This window comes from Pomacea canaliculata, linkage group LG3 (assembly GCF_003073045.1).
Source record: "Pomacea canaliculata isolate SZHN2017 linkage group LG3, ASM307304v1, whole genome shotgun sequence".
Taxonomy (NCBI): Eukaryota; Metazoa; Mollusca; class Gastropoda; order Architaenioglossa; family Ampullariidae; genus Pomacea; species Pomacea canaliculata.
This window is the reverse complement of record NC_037592.1, coordinates 15339611-15357091: the sequence shown is the minus strand read 5'-3', so window position 1 is coordinate 15357091 and position 17481 is coordinate 15339611. Positions and strand designations below refer to the sequence as shown.

The window sequence follows — 17481 nt, the reverse complement described above, 5'->3', positions numbered from 1 at the left end:
TTTCGCGCGTGCTTAAAGAAGCATTGTAATACATATATGTTACACCTAAACTAGCTACTCTAAGTAATCTTTTTTATTATTATCTCCATGGGCGTCGATCACATTGCTTTTGCTGATGATGATTATGATGAAACTATCGATGCTGAAAATTGTGGAGCCCTCTGAAACAACGACAGACCGTTATATGTATTAAAAGAAAATAAAGTCGAGGCGAGACTTGTGAACTTGACTCACTAACTTTTCCATCGGCTTTCCCGCTATACTGTCCACCGTTGCTTCCACTGAAATCAGTTTTATGTTACAGTCATGGGGCAAAAACCGACTTTCAAGCCTAGAAACACATGGCTAGCCCTTCCGGCACTTACAGCGACACCAAGTGCTGATAAATAAGTTTAAAATACTTCGGGTCAAGATGCCACGCAGCGCTTATGCACGTACTCACTCTCTTTCTCTCTCATAAAGCTTGTACAAGTAATCACGCACACGCACGGACTCACTCTCTCACATAAAGCTTGTACAAGTGGTTGCACACACACACACAAGCGAACGCAACACACGCACACACGCTTGCAGTGAGAGAGAAAAAAGAGAGACTGATACATGATTCGTCACCAAGAATTCTTTGAAGGAATGCAGTTCTCTTTCCAGGATTTAAAAAAAAAAACTGAGGTCGGGATGAAGAAATGTAGTGGTACAAGACGGGGCAGGAGACGTAGGATTCTTAACATTCACTTCATTTTTGCGATGTGCCGGTAGCAAGAAAACAGAAGCAGACGATTGAGAAGAGGCAGCGACTGAAAAACAGTTAAATATCTGTAGTCACCTGTTGCTACCGGTGCTTTGATGTACAGAGAAAATTCCATCTCACGCCGTTAACATAACTCTAGAACCAAGCAAACATTTTTTTTCAGAAGAGTAAATAAAAGGCACCTGTTTATGCTCTCAGCCTTTGCAAATTATAGTGTCTTTCTGTTTTTCTCTCTCCCCCCTTCAGCATGTATGCGCGCGCGAACGAGCGCGAGTGTGTGTGTGTGAGTGAGAGAGAAACTCGAACTCGAATATTTTATTCACTTCAGGCCATTGTCATTTTTACAGGGTGAGCTGAAAATATCCATCCTCTCATCCAATCACCTGTCCATTCATACCCCTCTCATCTCTATCATAATAATATAATTTGAGTGCATTTCTCTGTGCACCCCTCAGTACTGACATCATGATTCAAAACACATTTGACATGCATAACAACATCAGCAAACACGGACAGGGGGTAGTAGTCATACATCACATGAAACAAGTTCGCTTGTCACTCTTCTAATCTTAAAACATTTGTGTTTAATAAACCATTCTAGTTGTCTAGTTCTTCCTGTATTATCACATATAAGTACTTGAACAAGATATTGTTCTTCGTTGTGTGGATGACTTGTGATACTCTGGACGAAAATCTACGTATCTGGGACAATAGAAAAGAACACGAGCTTCAGCCTCTGTAAAATGTATGCAGAAAGGACATTTACTTGTTTTCTCTGTAATATCCTGTACAAAACGATTTTTGTGTGTATTTACATCAACCACTATAAAACGGAAACGTATTAAAGCATCCCGAAGTCGTTTACATAATCAAAATGCAGCTCTGGCTTGAGAGTGGATTTATGCGATCGGTATAGCTGGTACGAGATGATATAAAAGTAAAAAAAAAAAAAAAAAATTAAATGTTTTAATATTTCCATTTAAAGATGTTCTATATGTTAGATGGCTGGGCAGGGAATGGAGAGAAAGAGAGACTTGTCTTCGTAACTATAAATACTTTATTTGGACAACAAAGCTGTTTGGTCGACGTTATTTCATATACAGCCTGAAACCTAAGTTCATCAACGGCCATTTCCCTGAGAAATGTTTGGCTCGAGTGATTTATTTACACAATAAATGTGCGACTTAACAGCAAGCTGTGATGTACTATAGTATAGGGTAATAGTATGTAGTAGTATAGGGTAGGCTGCAAGGCTCCAGGGTGTAACAAGTAAGCTGTAACGCTTGGTTGCTCATCAATAAGCTGTAATGCTGTAACTATTGCGCAACAGTAAGCTGTAACGCAGCATTGTGCAACTGTAAGCTTCAAACACGCTGTGGTTGCAGTAACCTGTAACATGTTGTGCTATGATGGTTTGAAAGGAAAGCACTTGTGTAATTTTCACATCTGTTTCGGGTCTCCGCGAGCAAGCTGTCGGCCTCCCGATCGTGCGTAAGTGGTCAACAGGATTAAACATGACAACTGCTGCCTCCTACAGATGCTTTTTGTTGTATTCGCATACAGTTTGCCAGAATATCCACACCAACAAAGACTAACACATCCACAACGGAAGCCATTTGCAAGGATATAACTAAGTGTAGAATATATATATATACTCATTAAGAGCTGTCTACAGAGAAACAGAGGATGAACTTTGGTGAATTGGAACGAATGTGATGGCTAATGAATGAATAGCTAAAGATCGAGTTAGCGGACAATTGATAATTGACTGTATGGACATCTGAAATTGTATTTAACCTCCTTTAATACATTCTCATCTGAGGAGTTGTGGTGTTGAGAAAATCTGTCACTGTCGGTCCTTCGAGGTTTCCTGACAGTGTTTAACCATCATTTTCGAGTTTGCCAACATAACCACACAGTCGACAAAGTGAGACTAGGTGCGGGTCAGAAGGGACGCTGAGTGTGTTGAGTTTGCACAATAACGGCGATACCTGAGATTCATACATAATCAGGTGGGTTTTTTTTTTTTTTTTTTTTTTTTTTTTTTGCCAAGCTCACATCTTTCTCTCTCAATCAAGTCAAGAAAAACAAGAAAGAAAGAAAGAAAAAAAAAAACCAACAAACACACACACACACACATGCACGGGTGCGCGCACACACACAGACATATTTCAAAAGATTGTACACGTACATGATGTATAGAAGTTCTCACGTTAGTTTTTTTTTTCCACACAAAAATGTAGATCGGTAGCGCAAAGGGAGTGAGACGAACAGCACTTGCTGTGCTTGTAATATTTTATGTGATTTTATGTGCAGATGTTCTTTTCCAACAGAAAATCTTTTTAAAAAATGCCAGAAAAGAAAAAAAAACAAAACAAAAAACGAGGGTAAATGTATTATGCGCATAAGTCAGAAGCCTTCCATACAAAGCTATGATTTACAATGAGGTCTTGTCAATGGGACGAAATGCAGACCCCACGAACTTTATTGCTCTAAACAGGATCGCAGAATTTGTTGTCCGCTAAAAATAGTGCGAAAAAATGACAACTTCCTGAATCGGTGGGTTTTGTACCGGCTTGTTGTGGCAGATGACGGTGCACGACACGCTTGGTAGATGATGCACAGAAGGAAGGCCAGGCTCCGGGTGCACCGTCGCACTAGCTGACCACAAAGATAATCTAAACAAACAGGAATACTAACAAAGGAAAACGGAATGGGGAAGGGAGGAAGAGAGGAGGGTGAAACGTGCAGCCAGCCTGACCAGCTGCTGTGACGTGACACGAAGCGATCTACCGACTGATGGTCAACCGTCACGTCGAGTGGGGGGTTGGGGGTGAGGCCCCACAAGCCGTCTGTCGAAGTCTATTGTCGTCTGCCACACGTACAACCGGCGGCGGTCAGAACGACAGAAGTCAACTCGTTACGTGATCACTGACGCTGGGCGGTCTAGTGGCGATGGATCGACTCCATTCTTCTCCTCTCTTTCAAATCATTATCCCTTCTTTGTCTCTCCGAAGCCCACCGGATTAGATCAGGAATATTCTTTCCCCCTTCCCCAAATCCACCTCCGGCGGTCAGCTGAGGTCAAATGTCACCTCCATGAGTACCCCTCACTCGACAGCGTGCTAACTCGGGGCGAACTTTAACCTTTTCGAGAACCTTGATTGGCAACAATGGCGGCTGCTTCTTGATAGCTGAATCACCGTCGTCCGCAGCTTGTGCCAATCTTTACCGGCGTCGTTTGTTACTCTCTCAGTCGTTGAAGAATTGAGAACGAATAGCAGCGCCTCCCTACAGGGGCTCGCCCTTCCCCAAGCTTGGCTAACCCCTTCGTTGAGATACGGGTTTAAAAAAAAAAAAAGCTGTCCTACTTGCGCGAACATGTTTTAACCTCTCCTCCTGTTTTTGTTGTTGCTGGAGAGCCGGTACTACTATTATGGTCTTCAGAAAAACTGCGCTCCGGAAAGAAATGCTTTCAGTATTATCAGGACGTTTGGTAGTAGTAGAGAGGGTCGAAGGGAAAGAAAATGGGAGAATCGTAGAAGGTAGAAACCGACACACTATTCGTCATGTAGTGTCTTGTACATCTTTAACTTGAGAGACCTAAATCTTGGATTTTCTTTTTTGACACTTTGAACCTTTTTCCTTTGCTCTCATTCACACACACACCACGAGCTTGTATTACTGGACTGATGGCAGACGATTTTTTCCAGTTAACTGCTAAAACGAGGCATGAGACGACAAAGCTTCCGGTTTATTCACATTCTTTGTTTAGGCTCGCCGAGACGAAGAGGAGAACTTCGCAAGAGGCTTAGCGTTGGTCTTGGCAGACAGACAACAACCCACCTATACATGTCCTTGCACACACACAGTCTCTCTTTCTGTATATATAATTATATATATAGTGTGTGCTGTGTTATTGCGTGAGTGGGTGAGCGAAAAACGTTTATATATACACACGCATCCTTTCCTCCCTTTCTCACTCACACACTACATTATCATACATAATTATATATAGTGTGTGTGAGTGAGTGATAGAAAGGAGGGAAGGAACTCTCACTCATTCATGATAATTAGAGTGTGTTATATTAGTGTGAGTGAGAGGCGGGAAAGAGGTACATCACGTTGCTCTCTCACTCATCACCAGTGAGAAACTCAGGGACGGAGGGAAGAAATATATATATATATCACTTTACTATACTCTAATCCCGTTCGAGCACCGTGTAGGACTGTAGGTGGTGCAGGAAATGAGGCAGTTATCGTTCACAATTAGCTTTGATGTGCAGGACCCGCACTGTGGCTTTTTTTTTGCCTCCATCTCTCGCGATTGCCTGCATGTGCACTTACCATGCAGGTATTCCGGTGGATAATCAGCACTCGAGACATAGTAAACCTGATCAGGTAGATGCGAGACAGTGTATGCTTATGATGGTAGAGCGGAGGGGAGAGGGAGGGAGTGAGCCAGTCTATTTTTGTATTGTTTGCTTTCTGTGAATTTTTATCCATTAGAAAAGCACAAGATCATCTTTGAAACTGGAGATGTGGATTGCATCAAATGTTATTAAATGTCAATAATAAACCGAAGAGAGGAAATTAAAATCAAACTGAAGAAAGCAAGAAAGAGCGGAAGAAAAAGGAAATGATTGGTAGTAGCGAAAAAGATGACGGGGGTAGTAGTGAGATGACAGGTGGAAGTTGTAACAGCTTTTGACACGTACCTGTTTAAACCCTCCCTGTCGCACAATCCCCACCCGGACCATTCCACGCAGGTGAAAGCACTTACGTCAACCGCACGAGTGATATTACATAATGATCCCCCTATACATAGGAGATAATTATACTTGCTGTGTCGCTGCCAGCAGCAACGAACACGAGCGACAGAGAACCTGGTGATTTTGTCCAGTTCTCAGGTCATCTTGTGTCAACATCGCCGACGACGTTTTCAACCGATAAATCGCGACAGCGACATCGCCGGCAGGTGGGATTAGGGAGTTTTCTTTAGCATCAAACATCCCTCCCCCCCCCCCCCCCGCCAACTGCGACAGTAGTGCTCACGTGACTGGCTGGAAGTCGGCGGGGCGTCAAGGTGAGTTAACGACCATTAGGCCGTGTGAGTATGTCACCTACAGCCAGTCGTCGGGGTAGGGGGGAGACGGGAGGTAACATACCGAAGGAAAGAAAGCCCTGAGGCTTTGCCTGACAGGTGTGTGTGTGTTGTCGTGTCAAGTCGTAAGTCCATGTACTGTCGCCTCTATCGTCCACGGGTCGTATTCTCTAGTGGGCACAGACCTTTTTTGAATCAGCGTCTCCCTCAGATAACACGGGGAGATACGTAAGAGACGAGAGAACTGGAGGATGTCGGGTGGATGGACTCTCAGACCGTTTTGCATAAGGTAGGTAAAATTCTGCCGCTGCCTTGTGATCATCAGTTCGTGTTTTCCCTGCGTTCGGGAGGTAGCCGTCTACTGCTGTTGCCGCCAGAAAACTTGTACAGAAGACTCATCTGTGGCGGCTAATGTCATTAGCGCGTATTGTGTTGGCTTCTGAGTGCAGCTTTGGAGGACAATACTTGGACTTCCGTCTCACGGAGCACAGATGTGAAGTGCTGACTGCCTGCGTGCTGTGATGCGGAGTGTAGCTGATCAGCGTGGAACTTTCCTGCGATGGAGGACAGCCTCGCTCCCGGCTGCAGGACAGATGCTAATTATCTTGAGAGTTGGAGCACTGGTTCTCGTGTGACGTCCAGCGGCAGAACGCCAGACATGAACAACTGTGAAGATGTAAGTATGGTTGGACTGAGGAGCTGTGTGTTGGGTCTATGGTGTATGGGACGGGGTGGGTGGGTGAGTCTATGAAGATGAAAATACAGCGATATTGAGAAGATGTAAGTATCGCGAGACTGAAGATGTTGGGTAATATGAAGCTATAAGTATGATGGAACTGTGTAAAGTAGAAGGCTCGATCATGCAGAACGCAAAGCAGAACACGTTTTCCGTGTGCGTACAAATGTACAGACACGTGTATTGTACAGAGGTCTGTACTGTGCAGTTCTTGCACAGTTACTTGTTCAATGATATACGTAAAGGTACAGTATTATCCGACTACAGTTCAGAAAGATTTGAATGTAAGAAGTACACACACCAATGATCGGTGATATGAAGAGAAAGAAAGAGAGGAGAGCTTTCCTGGTTGACTAGAGCTTAATCTCGTTTCCTGGGATTGTAAAGCATGTGTGGAGTGAGTGACGTGCGAGTGTGTTTTGCTCTGGGGGTGGGTCCAATCGTTTATCCGATTATGGTCTGACACGTCTTTCCTTGTTTCTTTTCCTTGTTTTCCAATTAGATTATAGCAGCTGCTTGTTAAGCAAGTTGTCTGCATAATTATAAACAATTAATTCTCATTGGAGCTTCCATAGACTTGAATCGGGTAAGCCGTGTAAGCCCATACCCGTGGGTTTAGGGTTCTGGATGACAACCACATTAAGCATTTTACGCGAGCTGAAAAAAGTACAAACCCTCAACCACTGGCTGGAAAACAAACTGTGAAACATAAGACTTTATTTAATGGCAGTGAACAGATATCACGGACGCGCACGACACACCTGTCCATCTTTACTTGTTGTTTAACTGTCCATTCACCTTCTACCGCTATTTTGCACACAAATACCTGAAACTTCCGTCTTTCTCTCTCCCTGTTTTGCACCCCAAGCCCCTTTAATAAAAGAGTGAATCAGAGGGTCGTTTCATAGCTTCGGTACGGACTATTTTCTCCATCATTCACTCAGTAAAACGCTTTATCGGTAATTGCAGTGAAAAAGCCCGTAGGCCTCGAATGATGGGGGTGAAAAGAATGCCCCATACGGAGGCAGGCAAGTGTCCACGAGTCATGCAGTGCCCGACAAAATAAGCCCGCGGGTAACCAATATATGCGGGTAATCAAGTATACTGTCGCCGTTTGGAAAACCAAAAACCAGAAATGACTAAAATAAAATGACAGAAAATAAAAAGCTTTGCAGCTAGTAAACCAATTTTTAAAACTAAGGGAGCCTTTTTTTTTTCTTTCAAAAGTGCAACATACAACAGACCTAGTATAGTTTTCGCTGTATGTTTTCCTTTCGTCAAATATTTCTTCTCGCTGACGAGTTTTCGACTGAAGAAGACAGGAGACACCGTGACGCTGTGTGACATCATCTTTTCGTTCGTTTCCGGAAAACCTTGGACGACGAGCAGTCTGTGGACCGTGGACTAGCTTTTGGAATGCTTTTGCTCTTCGCTTGTCCATGCATGGCTACTTCCAGATCAGTAACTCATAGCCTTGAAAAACTCTCAAAACGACAATGACTGTCACGTCAGGTGATATTTGGATCAAGACTGCGCACGCAGGTTCTGTAGAATACATGCGCATGCATGCACACAGAGGGGAATCCATCATTTCATTACTGACAGGTAACTGAGATGATTACATATAATGCCGAAGGTAAAAGGGAAAGAGGTGCTTTATATATTTATTGATAGCGCACCAACAGCGCAAAGAATCTTCTTCCAAACTCAATGATCCGAAGAGGAAAAATAAACGTTTGTCAATGGAGAACTTACACGAGAAACAGCGTTGTCGTTAGTCAATAACAACTGAAAAGCGTTGTCAACTGCAAAACAATGTAGGAAAGGAAGAAAGGAGAAAAGAGAGAGGAAAGGAGAGAAGATGGGAAAAGGAGGACATCAGTAACAGGAGCTATTTACGAAAGTGGCGAGCCCTGAAGGCGTCGAAGACGGTCACTGTACGAAGTAGGAGGCAATGAATTCACTGGGGCCAGAGAAGGAAAAGGAGCGGCTCTCAGAGGTCTGTCGTCTGATACGAGGCACATGTCCGTAGTGACAGAAGTGGGTGGTAAGGCTTCAGCATCTCAGACGTGTATCCCGGGGCCAGACCACGAAGGAAATTATAGCACAGCGTGGATTTGTAGCTGGAGCGAACACGAGCTGGCAGACAGAGCAGTTTACAAAGTGACATGGCATCGTCAGTATAGCGAAGACAACGTGAGCGGTGTTATTTTCAGCCCTTTGTAGTTTGTCATGCAGGCAACTAGGAATACTAACAAACTTGGATCAAGTTGCAGTAGCCCAGACAGGACAGAACAAATGCAGACAATAGCTTTTTGGAGGAGGCAAAGGCTTAAAAGGGTCATATAGTCACATGTTCCACTAAACGAAGAAGGCTCAGATGGTTCTGCCAGCGGGTATGGTCGATGTGGAGACCAGTTCAACCATAATTGCAAAGATAATCCGCTTTGCGTCAGTGCGAGCCTGGGCGAGATGGCATGAGGTCGTGCATCGCGCGAATATTTTAGTTCCCATAGGATACGTTCATCCTCTTACAATTTATGGGCATTTTATGTATGGTCATACCAATGTCCATGCAACCCAACCCTTAACCTTACGCTATTTTCTCAGTCAAGACTACCGAAAGTTTGCCTGTACGTCAAAGTCATGTCGCATGAAGGTAAAGGCAGATATATTGTCTTTGCTCATACCACTTGACCTTATCCATTGTGGTGGTGGTGGTAGGGGGGACGGTCTCTACCCTGGACAATGACTATAGTCATGAGTTCATGACCTGTCCTCGGTAAGGACCATCTGAGCCAGAGTGTCTTGTAGCTGAGGTATACATAGTCGCTTAGTATTTGCCATTGTGCTTGATAATCTTTGCTCTTTATCACACACTCACGAAAAAGCCCAAATAAAAACATGGTGGGCATTCTTTCTTCTCCATTTTATATCCTCTTCCGCTTTCTTTCACTAAATATCCACTCAGAGTCCCTAATTAGAATTATCAGGCGATGAAAACATTTTACACAGTTATGTCTCCACAGACAAAATGTTCCTCCTCTGCATCGTCTACAGATGACAGTATCAGGTTCGTCTCATCCCATGCAGCATATGAGTTCTCTTCATGAGGGTCCACATAACAGATGATATCGGGTCAATTGTCTCTACTTTTCAAATGGTTACGTCAACCCTTTGTCCTCGGTCACTCACCCACCGACGCATCCATTCATTCATCCGGATATCAAACTTACCTCACCACTCCACCCCCACCCCCCCTTACGCGCCCGCGTACTCACAATCTAACATACATTCAGCCACACAAACTCAAGCACTCTCTCAAATGACTAATCACAAATTCGCGCCCTTTTTCACACTTGGACCAGAAATGGTGGCGGTAACATTGTTTAGATGAAAATGTATGTCCCCATCGACGCTAAGCAATGAGAAAAAAGAAAGCATTAAAAACTCCGATTTTTTTTTATTTATACATACAAGAGGATCTAGACAACAACAAGATAAGTAATTAACAAAGGATTGGCAGCGGTGTAGGTATTAACACCCAACTGTTAATTTTCTATTTTGTTCTTACACTGTGTAACCTTATTTGCTAACGAATAAATAGAGCACTGGAGTGCATGTGCTGTAAACACCACCGCTAAATGTGACCATTGTTGCTATAGTTATAGTCGGGAGGAGCAAAACTTCTCTCTCTCACCTTTTTGCCTTTAGTGCACCGTGCTCCAGGCACGTTAGTGTTAAATCTGTCAAGTTCGGTGCACATCACATATCAAACACACAATAATTTTGCCCTGTACGTAGTTTGCAACCTAGTCATAGACGTCACGAGAAGGCAGGCGCCATGCGCGACCTGCCGCCTCCTTGGCTGAGGGTTGTGAGCAGTCTGTGGAGTGGCGGCTGTACATGTGGGCGATCGTGGTGACTGTACATGTGATAATGGCGGCTGTACAGTTGGTAGCTGTGATGAGGGCCGTCAAGATGTGTCACCCCCCCCCTCCACTCCCCGACTCATACAGTACTTCCACCCCTACTTCCCTCGGGTGTTTTCCTCCCACTATCCATGTTATCTGTTCTCTTGTCTACCATTGTAAAGTGGACACAGTCTGTAGTTGCACTCTCCTGGTCATCAGTCTGCCATCTTAATTCTATCAGACCATGTGTCAGCGTACATAACTGTCTGTATGCCTGTCTGCTCACCCTCTGCCTGCCTGTCTCTCTTTAGCACATGATGCTGATGGACGACTCGCCAGTCGTTCTAAGAAATTAGACAAGCGCGCGTGTGTGTGTGTGTGCGCGCGAGAGAGAGAGAGAAAACGCGTGGTTCTCTTTTTCAATAACAAAGATGTCGAATGCCCTTCCTCTAAGGTCTCTTGGGGTGAGAGGAAGGGGGCTAGAGATTGAATCTTAATGTCTCCACGGAAGGCCGACTTTTAAAAGAAAGGATTACCGCGGCGGCTAACGACGGAAAGGATGATAACAAATACCTTACGCGGCGCTAGGGAGTGAGTGTGGGGGTTGGGGAGGGGAGAGGCTGCAGAGCATGTGCTCGTGGGAGGGTAGCCGCAGAAGGAAGGACAGCGATCAAGGGTGTGTGCAGACCGCCGGCGAGCGGGGGAAGGATTTCGCGGAGTCTAAAAATAAAATCCTAACAAAGGAGGGTGCAAGACGTGATGCGAACTGCCTCACTCCCGGTCTCCCCCAACCCCCCGGGACCTGCCTACGTCTAGGTTAGACCACTCAGTTCGTCTCACCTTTCTTCTGTTGACTCTAGTATTTCATGTGCTCAAAGTCAGGGCGGGCTGTGTTTCTGTACGGTCATCCGCCAAGATGATGGGACTAATTAATAGCTTTATACATTTAAGTGACTCGGAATGGACTGAATTGCCCCTGGGGATCAATAAAGCTGTATTGAGTACAACATTCTCGGGAGAGAACGAATAAAATCAGTCAGTTCCCTGATCGAAGTGCATCGGGTCCAATATCCGCTCTATCCGGGTTCGATGTGAATATCGACCAAAAACAACTTTGAGACAGAAATACTCTGAAAAACATAGGAAGGTTCTAAAAATATCGCGCGCGTGTGATTGCTGCAGGCGCGTGTGCCTAAAATAGCTGCGATTCATATAACGCAGCTTTGATAGGTCATTCGCATGTGCATGCACATAATGTGATATGTAAAATTTATTTCATTACATATTTTATGCTTTCGACGAGTTCTTTTTTTTTTTCACGGTGCATTGTTTGCTCCTCTTCGCGTTCATCGCGAGCCGGATGTGTAGGTTCGTTGCCCGTAATCAAGCCTACCACATGACCAGACTTTTCGCGAGCTTTGCAGTTTCTTTGTGAGATAAGAGCTAATTACAAGCAGTTTACGGTTCGCAGTATTCATTACCATTAGCACGCTAATTAAGATGCGAGGATGTTCCCTGTAGATATGTTGAGACAGATAACGTAGTTCGAAAATTTCTTCCGTTCCAAACCTTGTATATTGTACACGCAAATACAGTACATAGAACGCAGTGTAAGTCTATGAAATAAGCATCTAAAGGAGAAAAAAAAAAGCCGCTCTTTGGCACAGTAGTGAGCAGATCTGTAGCTAGTAACTATGGGAAACAATATGATTAAGTATATATCTGATACCTGCTATAATTTTGTCTGTAGTGACCGTAGACGAATATATCAATGGCAAATCATGTCCTGGGGACGTCACCGTATGGTAAAGTGCGCAACATCCACCACATTTTCCCGTAAGGAAAACTACATTGGCGCCAAAATGATCGAGTTAATACGACAGACATCCTGTTCTCATCATACGAATAATATGTTCTGCGATCTAGATCGCGTTTAATATGTACTCCTAGTCTGAGCCTAATCAGCAATGGAAATTACGTGGACGTGCTAATTAACATTGCGGTCACAGCAATTTGGGTAACTGTTCAGCCTGTCACAATCAACTTTCATAGCTTTTAGTGTTATAGATGGTAACGATGTACAACTTTTCGGAGCTAGGTTTGAATGATGGTTCTCAATTCATTTCCCGGCTAAAGAGTCGGACGGAAAAGTTTGTGATTTGCGTTATCATGACTCCATCAGTCCCAGTCAGTTGAGTCACGTCCAACAGAACAAGAAACGAAGGACAATTTGATGTACATCTAATATATGTTTACAAGTACAGCATGTTAAGGGACTAACACAATACTTCTCTCCTGCGTTCACCAGTCACCCAAAACTTTCAGTAAACGCCGCTCTTCGATTTTCGCAAACAGCCATGTCCTGTAAATTCGTGTTTCGCATCCTCATTGGTGGATATTTCCGCCTCTTGGCCTGCGCGCTGAAACGTCACGTGACCTGTAAACTAGAAAGGAACAGCTCGGAATTTAGAAAAAATATTTTGTCTGAATAACAAAAATAGAAAATGTTGAGTTGTCTACTTAGACACTATATATCAAAAAGATATATGTTGTGTTTGTTTTTTTAACTTGAGAGTATTTAGGTGAAATATTACACTCATGTATAAATTATTTTTGTAAACGAGTGTCTTTTCCTGTTGAGCCACACTATAGGGTTGAAGGCTCTCCCCCTTCAGCCCGACATGTTGCGTTGTTAGTACTGGCTCTCAACGAGCCATTTATTTCGGGGGTTTGCTGTACTTCAGTCAGTCACCAATGTTACAAGAGAAAAGGGGGACTTCATTTCATTGGATAAAACAGAAGGAAAAACGCGACACGTGTAGGACATCAAGAAAATTTTAGTGGTTTCGAGAGGTCATGGCCGAAAACCTTTGTGCAAGAAGCGAGACACAGCAAAAACATTCCTGATGACGGCTCTGTTACCCCTTTAGAACCGTCAGATCTTCAAAGGTAAGTTGCTACCACTAGTAGTTTTCAGTATAGTCGGTACTATTTCGGGATTTATTGAGTTAATCTTGTATAGTTTATACGTATGTTGTGAATTTTCTGGTCTTTTTGGTCGGCATGTCTCGGCAAAGAGGCCCCCAACCACACACAGCCTAGCGACGCGATTGCGCCAGTTCCCTCTCAAGCCAAGCCACAGCCGAGAAAGGGCATGTTGTTTACGTCAGAATGCTGTTTTCGCAGTGGCATGAGATTTTGTGCATTCATTTTCACTTTTGGCAGACTATGGGACGAAATGTATGTACTTTAGAGTTGAGTCGCTATTGACGCTTGAAATCAGCGTGTCCTAGCTGTCGCAATGGGGTTGACTTCCAAGAGTGAAACAGCTGACGGCCTTGATTTTACATGGGAGAGGATAAATGCATACTACATAGGGTGTGTCAGCTGCTTGTCGGATTGATAGAATACAGGTGAAATCTATATTATGATACGCAAGTTTCTTGCTTGTATTATTTAAAGCAATGTTGAAAGTCGCCATTGACGTTCCAGTGGCTAGAGCAGTCAATGTTCACTGCTGTGAGACAAAATACAGGCAGGGCAATGGCAGAATCAATCTAATGGCACACTGTAACTGTAAAGGTAGTGCAGTACTTTGTTGACATTTTTTTGTGTGATATTGCCATAACTTTCTGGAGAGTTTGACAAGTAGAAAATGTCAAGAGTCAAGTTTTAGAAATTATCAGTTGTAATGTTCATCTGGAATAGTTTGACATGCCAGTTGACAGTGCAGACTGTTTACTTTATTACTGCATTGAAATATTTTTTGCTAATATAATGTTTATCAAATGTTAGACACATACATCTTTTCTGAAAACATTGTGGTGAACTGATCTTTTAAGTGTGTATTAGTGTATCGGTATGCATCAGCATTTGTATTATTAATTTAGAATATTAACATATTTAATATTAATAATTATAACATTTCATAATTCTACAAGAGTTTGCTTACGTTGTAGTAAATCTACTTGTCATAAAACCAGTGGAACAATTAGCATTGCTATTTTGTTTTACCATCAACAATCTAAAGTTATGCAGTCTGTAAATCATGTAGCTATAAAATTGGTCTCAATTAAAAAGCAGTTTATGAGTTATTTTAAAATAGAAGATCGAATACTAAGAATCTAGATAAATTATATATGTGGGTTGGACAGTTCTTGGTTAATGTATTTTAGGGCTAACAGTTTGAGATTAGCAAAACCTTATCTGTGGCTGGTACTGGAGGTCTTGAAAGATTTTCCAAACTTAAGGGGTGGGTAACTAGTGTATATAGGTAAGCCTTAGATTTAATTAACAGTGTGTTGTGATAATATTAAGCTGTAACCAAAGTCTCTCAGAAATGTTTCTGTAGTTCTGTCAGATTTTATAAAGGGGCTGCAATATGGCTTTGTGCTATGATTCATGCATATGACATAAGTGCTTCACACAACCATTTGCACATATACATATGCACTTTTCTATAGAATGAATAAATTAGCTTGTGTCTTAAAATATTTTCTATTTTGAAACATGATATACAAAATATGCTGACATATATTTCACCCTATATTTCAGCATATTTTGTCGTTTCCTGTCATATGCCCTGTGTCAATGGCAGTAAAGAAGGCTTATCACTGTAAGCTTTGCAGTCAAGGCAAAATAGTTAATTTTATGCAGCCATGCATAGATGAATGTTTTATTGTTTTGTCTTTTTTAATCTGTCAAAATCCATAATTATTTTAGTGTCATGTGAAAAATAATCTGTGATGTAGTAACATTGGCTATGAGTTTATAAAACATGATTTACAGTTTGCATTTGTACATAAACATAAATAAATAGGTTCTGCTTTATTTGTTGAACAAAAAGGAGTAAAAACTGAACTACTGTGTGGAAGATGAAGGGGAGGCATATGCATGCATCACAGGGTGGTAACATGTAGTCCACAACTGGTTAGGCTTAACACAAGTACTGAAACATTTCTTAGACACACGGTGTTGTTATTGACAGAAATTGAATTTCACTTCTTCTCGCAAAAAAAAAAAAAGTCCTTGTATCATTTTTCCCAAAACAGTTTTGGATGATAAAGATTGTAACATAGGGATTTTTCTGTTTCAGAAATTGAACATACTGATGCAAGAAGCCCCTCAAAACTACGCAACTGTGAGCGCGTTCAGCAACTTTAAGAAAATTAAGTTAGAGGCTGGCTCCTTGAAGCAGCATGTAGTTCCGGGCAGAATAGCCTCTCCTTTTCTTTTACATGACCACGCCGTCAGCTCACAACAATCTTTGTATTCGCATGCCCATAATGGGAATGAGTTCTCAGATTTTGAGGGGCTGCGCCATCAGACTTTCATTAGCAACAGTCACCACTCAGCAGCGTCAGCAAATCAGAAGATCCTGGCCTCCTCCAGTAGCCACCAGCGGGGTGGCATTAAACGTAAAATTGATGAACTGAATGTATCTGCCCCCATGCAGTTGACTGAGGCCCACGCCATCTCCAGTGAGGATGAAAGCACCACGACGACCACTACGGCGACAGCAAACACAGCTGCAGCGACGACGACCTCCAAAAACACAACCACCAGCTCGTCCAACAGTGAAGGGGACTATCAGCTTGTGCAGCATGAGGTGCTGTACTCTATGACCAATGCCTATGAAGTGCTTGAGTTTTTGGGCAGAGGCACATTCGGGCAGGTGTGCAAGTGCTGGAAAAAGGGCACCAATGAGATTGTGGCCATCAAGATTCTTAAAAACCACCCTTCCTATGCCCGTCAGGGTCAGATTGAGGTTTCCATCCTATCACGGCTCAGCCAGGAAAATGCAGATGATTACAATTTTGTGCGGGCCTTCGAGTGCTTCCAGCACAAAAATCACACTTGCCTGGTATTTGAGATGCTTGAGCAGAACCTGTATGACTTCCTCAAGCAAAATAAGTTTCAGCCATTACCTTTGAAGTACATCCGTCCAATCACGCAGCAGGTGCTGACAGCCCTGCGCAAACTGAAGCAGCTTGGTTTGATCCATGCTGACCTCAAGCCCGAGAACATCATGCTGGTTGATCCTGTCCGTTTCCCTTACAGGGTCAAGGTCATTGACTTTGGCTCAGCCAGTCATGTTTCCAAGGCTATGTGCTCCACCTACCTTCAGTCGCGTTACTACAGGTCAGTATATGTAGTATAAATTGATTTGTTGTGATTATAAATGCCAGTACTTATTAGTAAAAAGCAAAGATAAGAGTTAAAATAGGGTTAATAAAAAATAATAATAATAAAGAGTTAACCTAGAGTTATCAAGTGGTGTCTTTGACTCCAGAGGGTGTTACCTTCCCCACCCACCCCCTCTTTACTGTTCTGGGACTATTTTATCCCATCATTAAGATATTATTGGCTGACTTCTTGTTGGGTTTTCATATGTGCACTTGTATCCAGTGGCCTTGTTTATTTTAAATGTTTTGCCTGCTCCATTGTAGTGACTGCTCAAGGAGGCCAAAGAGTCCAATTAAATGTTCTGCACTGTTTGGACTTTAGTTTTTTGTGCTGGACAGCTGATATCATGTTGTCATGATTTCTATGCACAGTTAGCTAGTTGGGGTGTACAATACCACCAGTCCAGTCATCATGGGAAAAAAAAAATTTGCTTTTGGTTTATATTGCATATCTGCCACATCAAGCAGCTGTTGTTTACAGCGCTAGTGGTATATAATGTGGGGAGGTGGGCTGTGATCCCTGACCATATCTTGTTATCTAGACTTGCTGTACATTCTCTGCAAAAAGATACATGGTTCTGTGCAAAGTTTTGAAAAAGACCCATTTTTATATATATGTAAACATATATTTCAGCAGTATCTTTGAATATTTTCTCAGATTTTTTTTTTGGGGGGGTTGGCTGCTATGTGGTTTCCAACACTCACTTCGTGTTCTAAGAATTAGCAGTATTGTAAGTTATTATAGGCTTTCATTATTTTTGTTGAAGCAACTTTTATCACTGTTAGTCCCAAAC

At 42.8% G+C, this 17481-nt stretch overlaps 1 protein-coding gene across 4 annotated transcripts in view; it reads left to right on the top strand.

Annotated features, from left to right (window-relative positions):
* The first annotated feature begins 13143 nt into the window (after positions 1-13143).
* The window catches only part of LOC112560465 (homeodomain-interacting protein kinase 2-like), a 40512-nt gene continuing 36174 nt past the window's right edge, over positions 13144-17481 (top strand). For all 4 annotated transcript variants that reach the window (XM_025232339.1, XM_025232337.1, XM_025232338.1 and 1 more), the window contains exons 1-2: positions 13144-13451; positions 15598-16643. In XM_025232339.1, coding sequence (XP_025088124.1) covers positions 15613-16643 — 1031 coding nt within the window. In that variant the 5' untranslated portion in view covers positions 13144-13451; positions 15598-15612. The remainder of the gene's footprint in view (positions 13452-15597; positions 16644-17481) is intronic.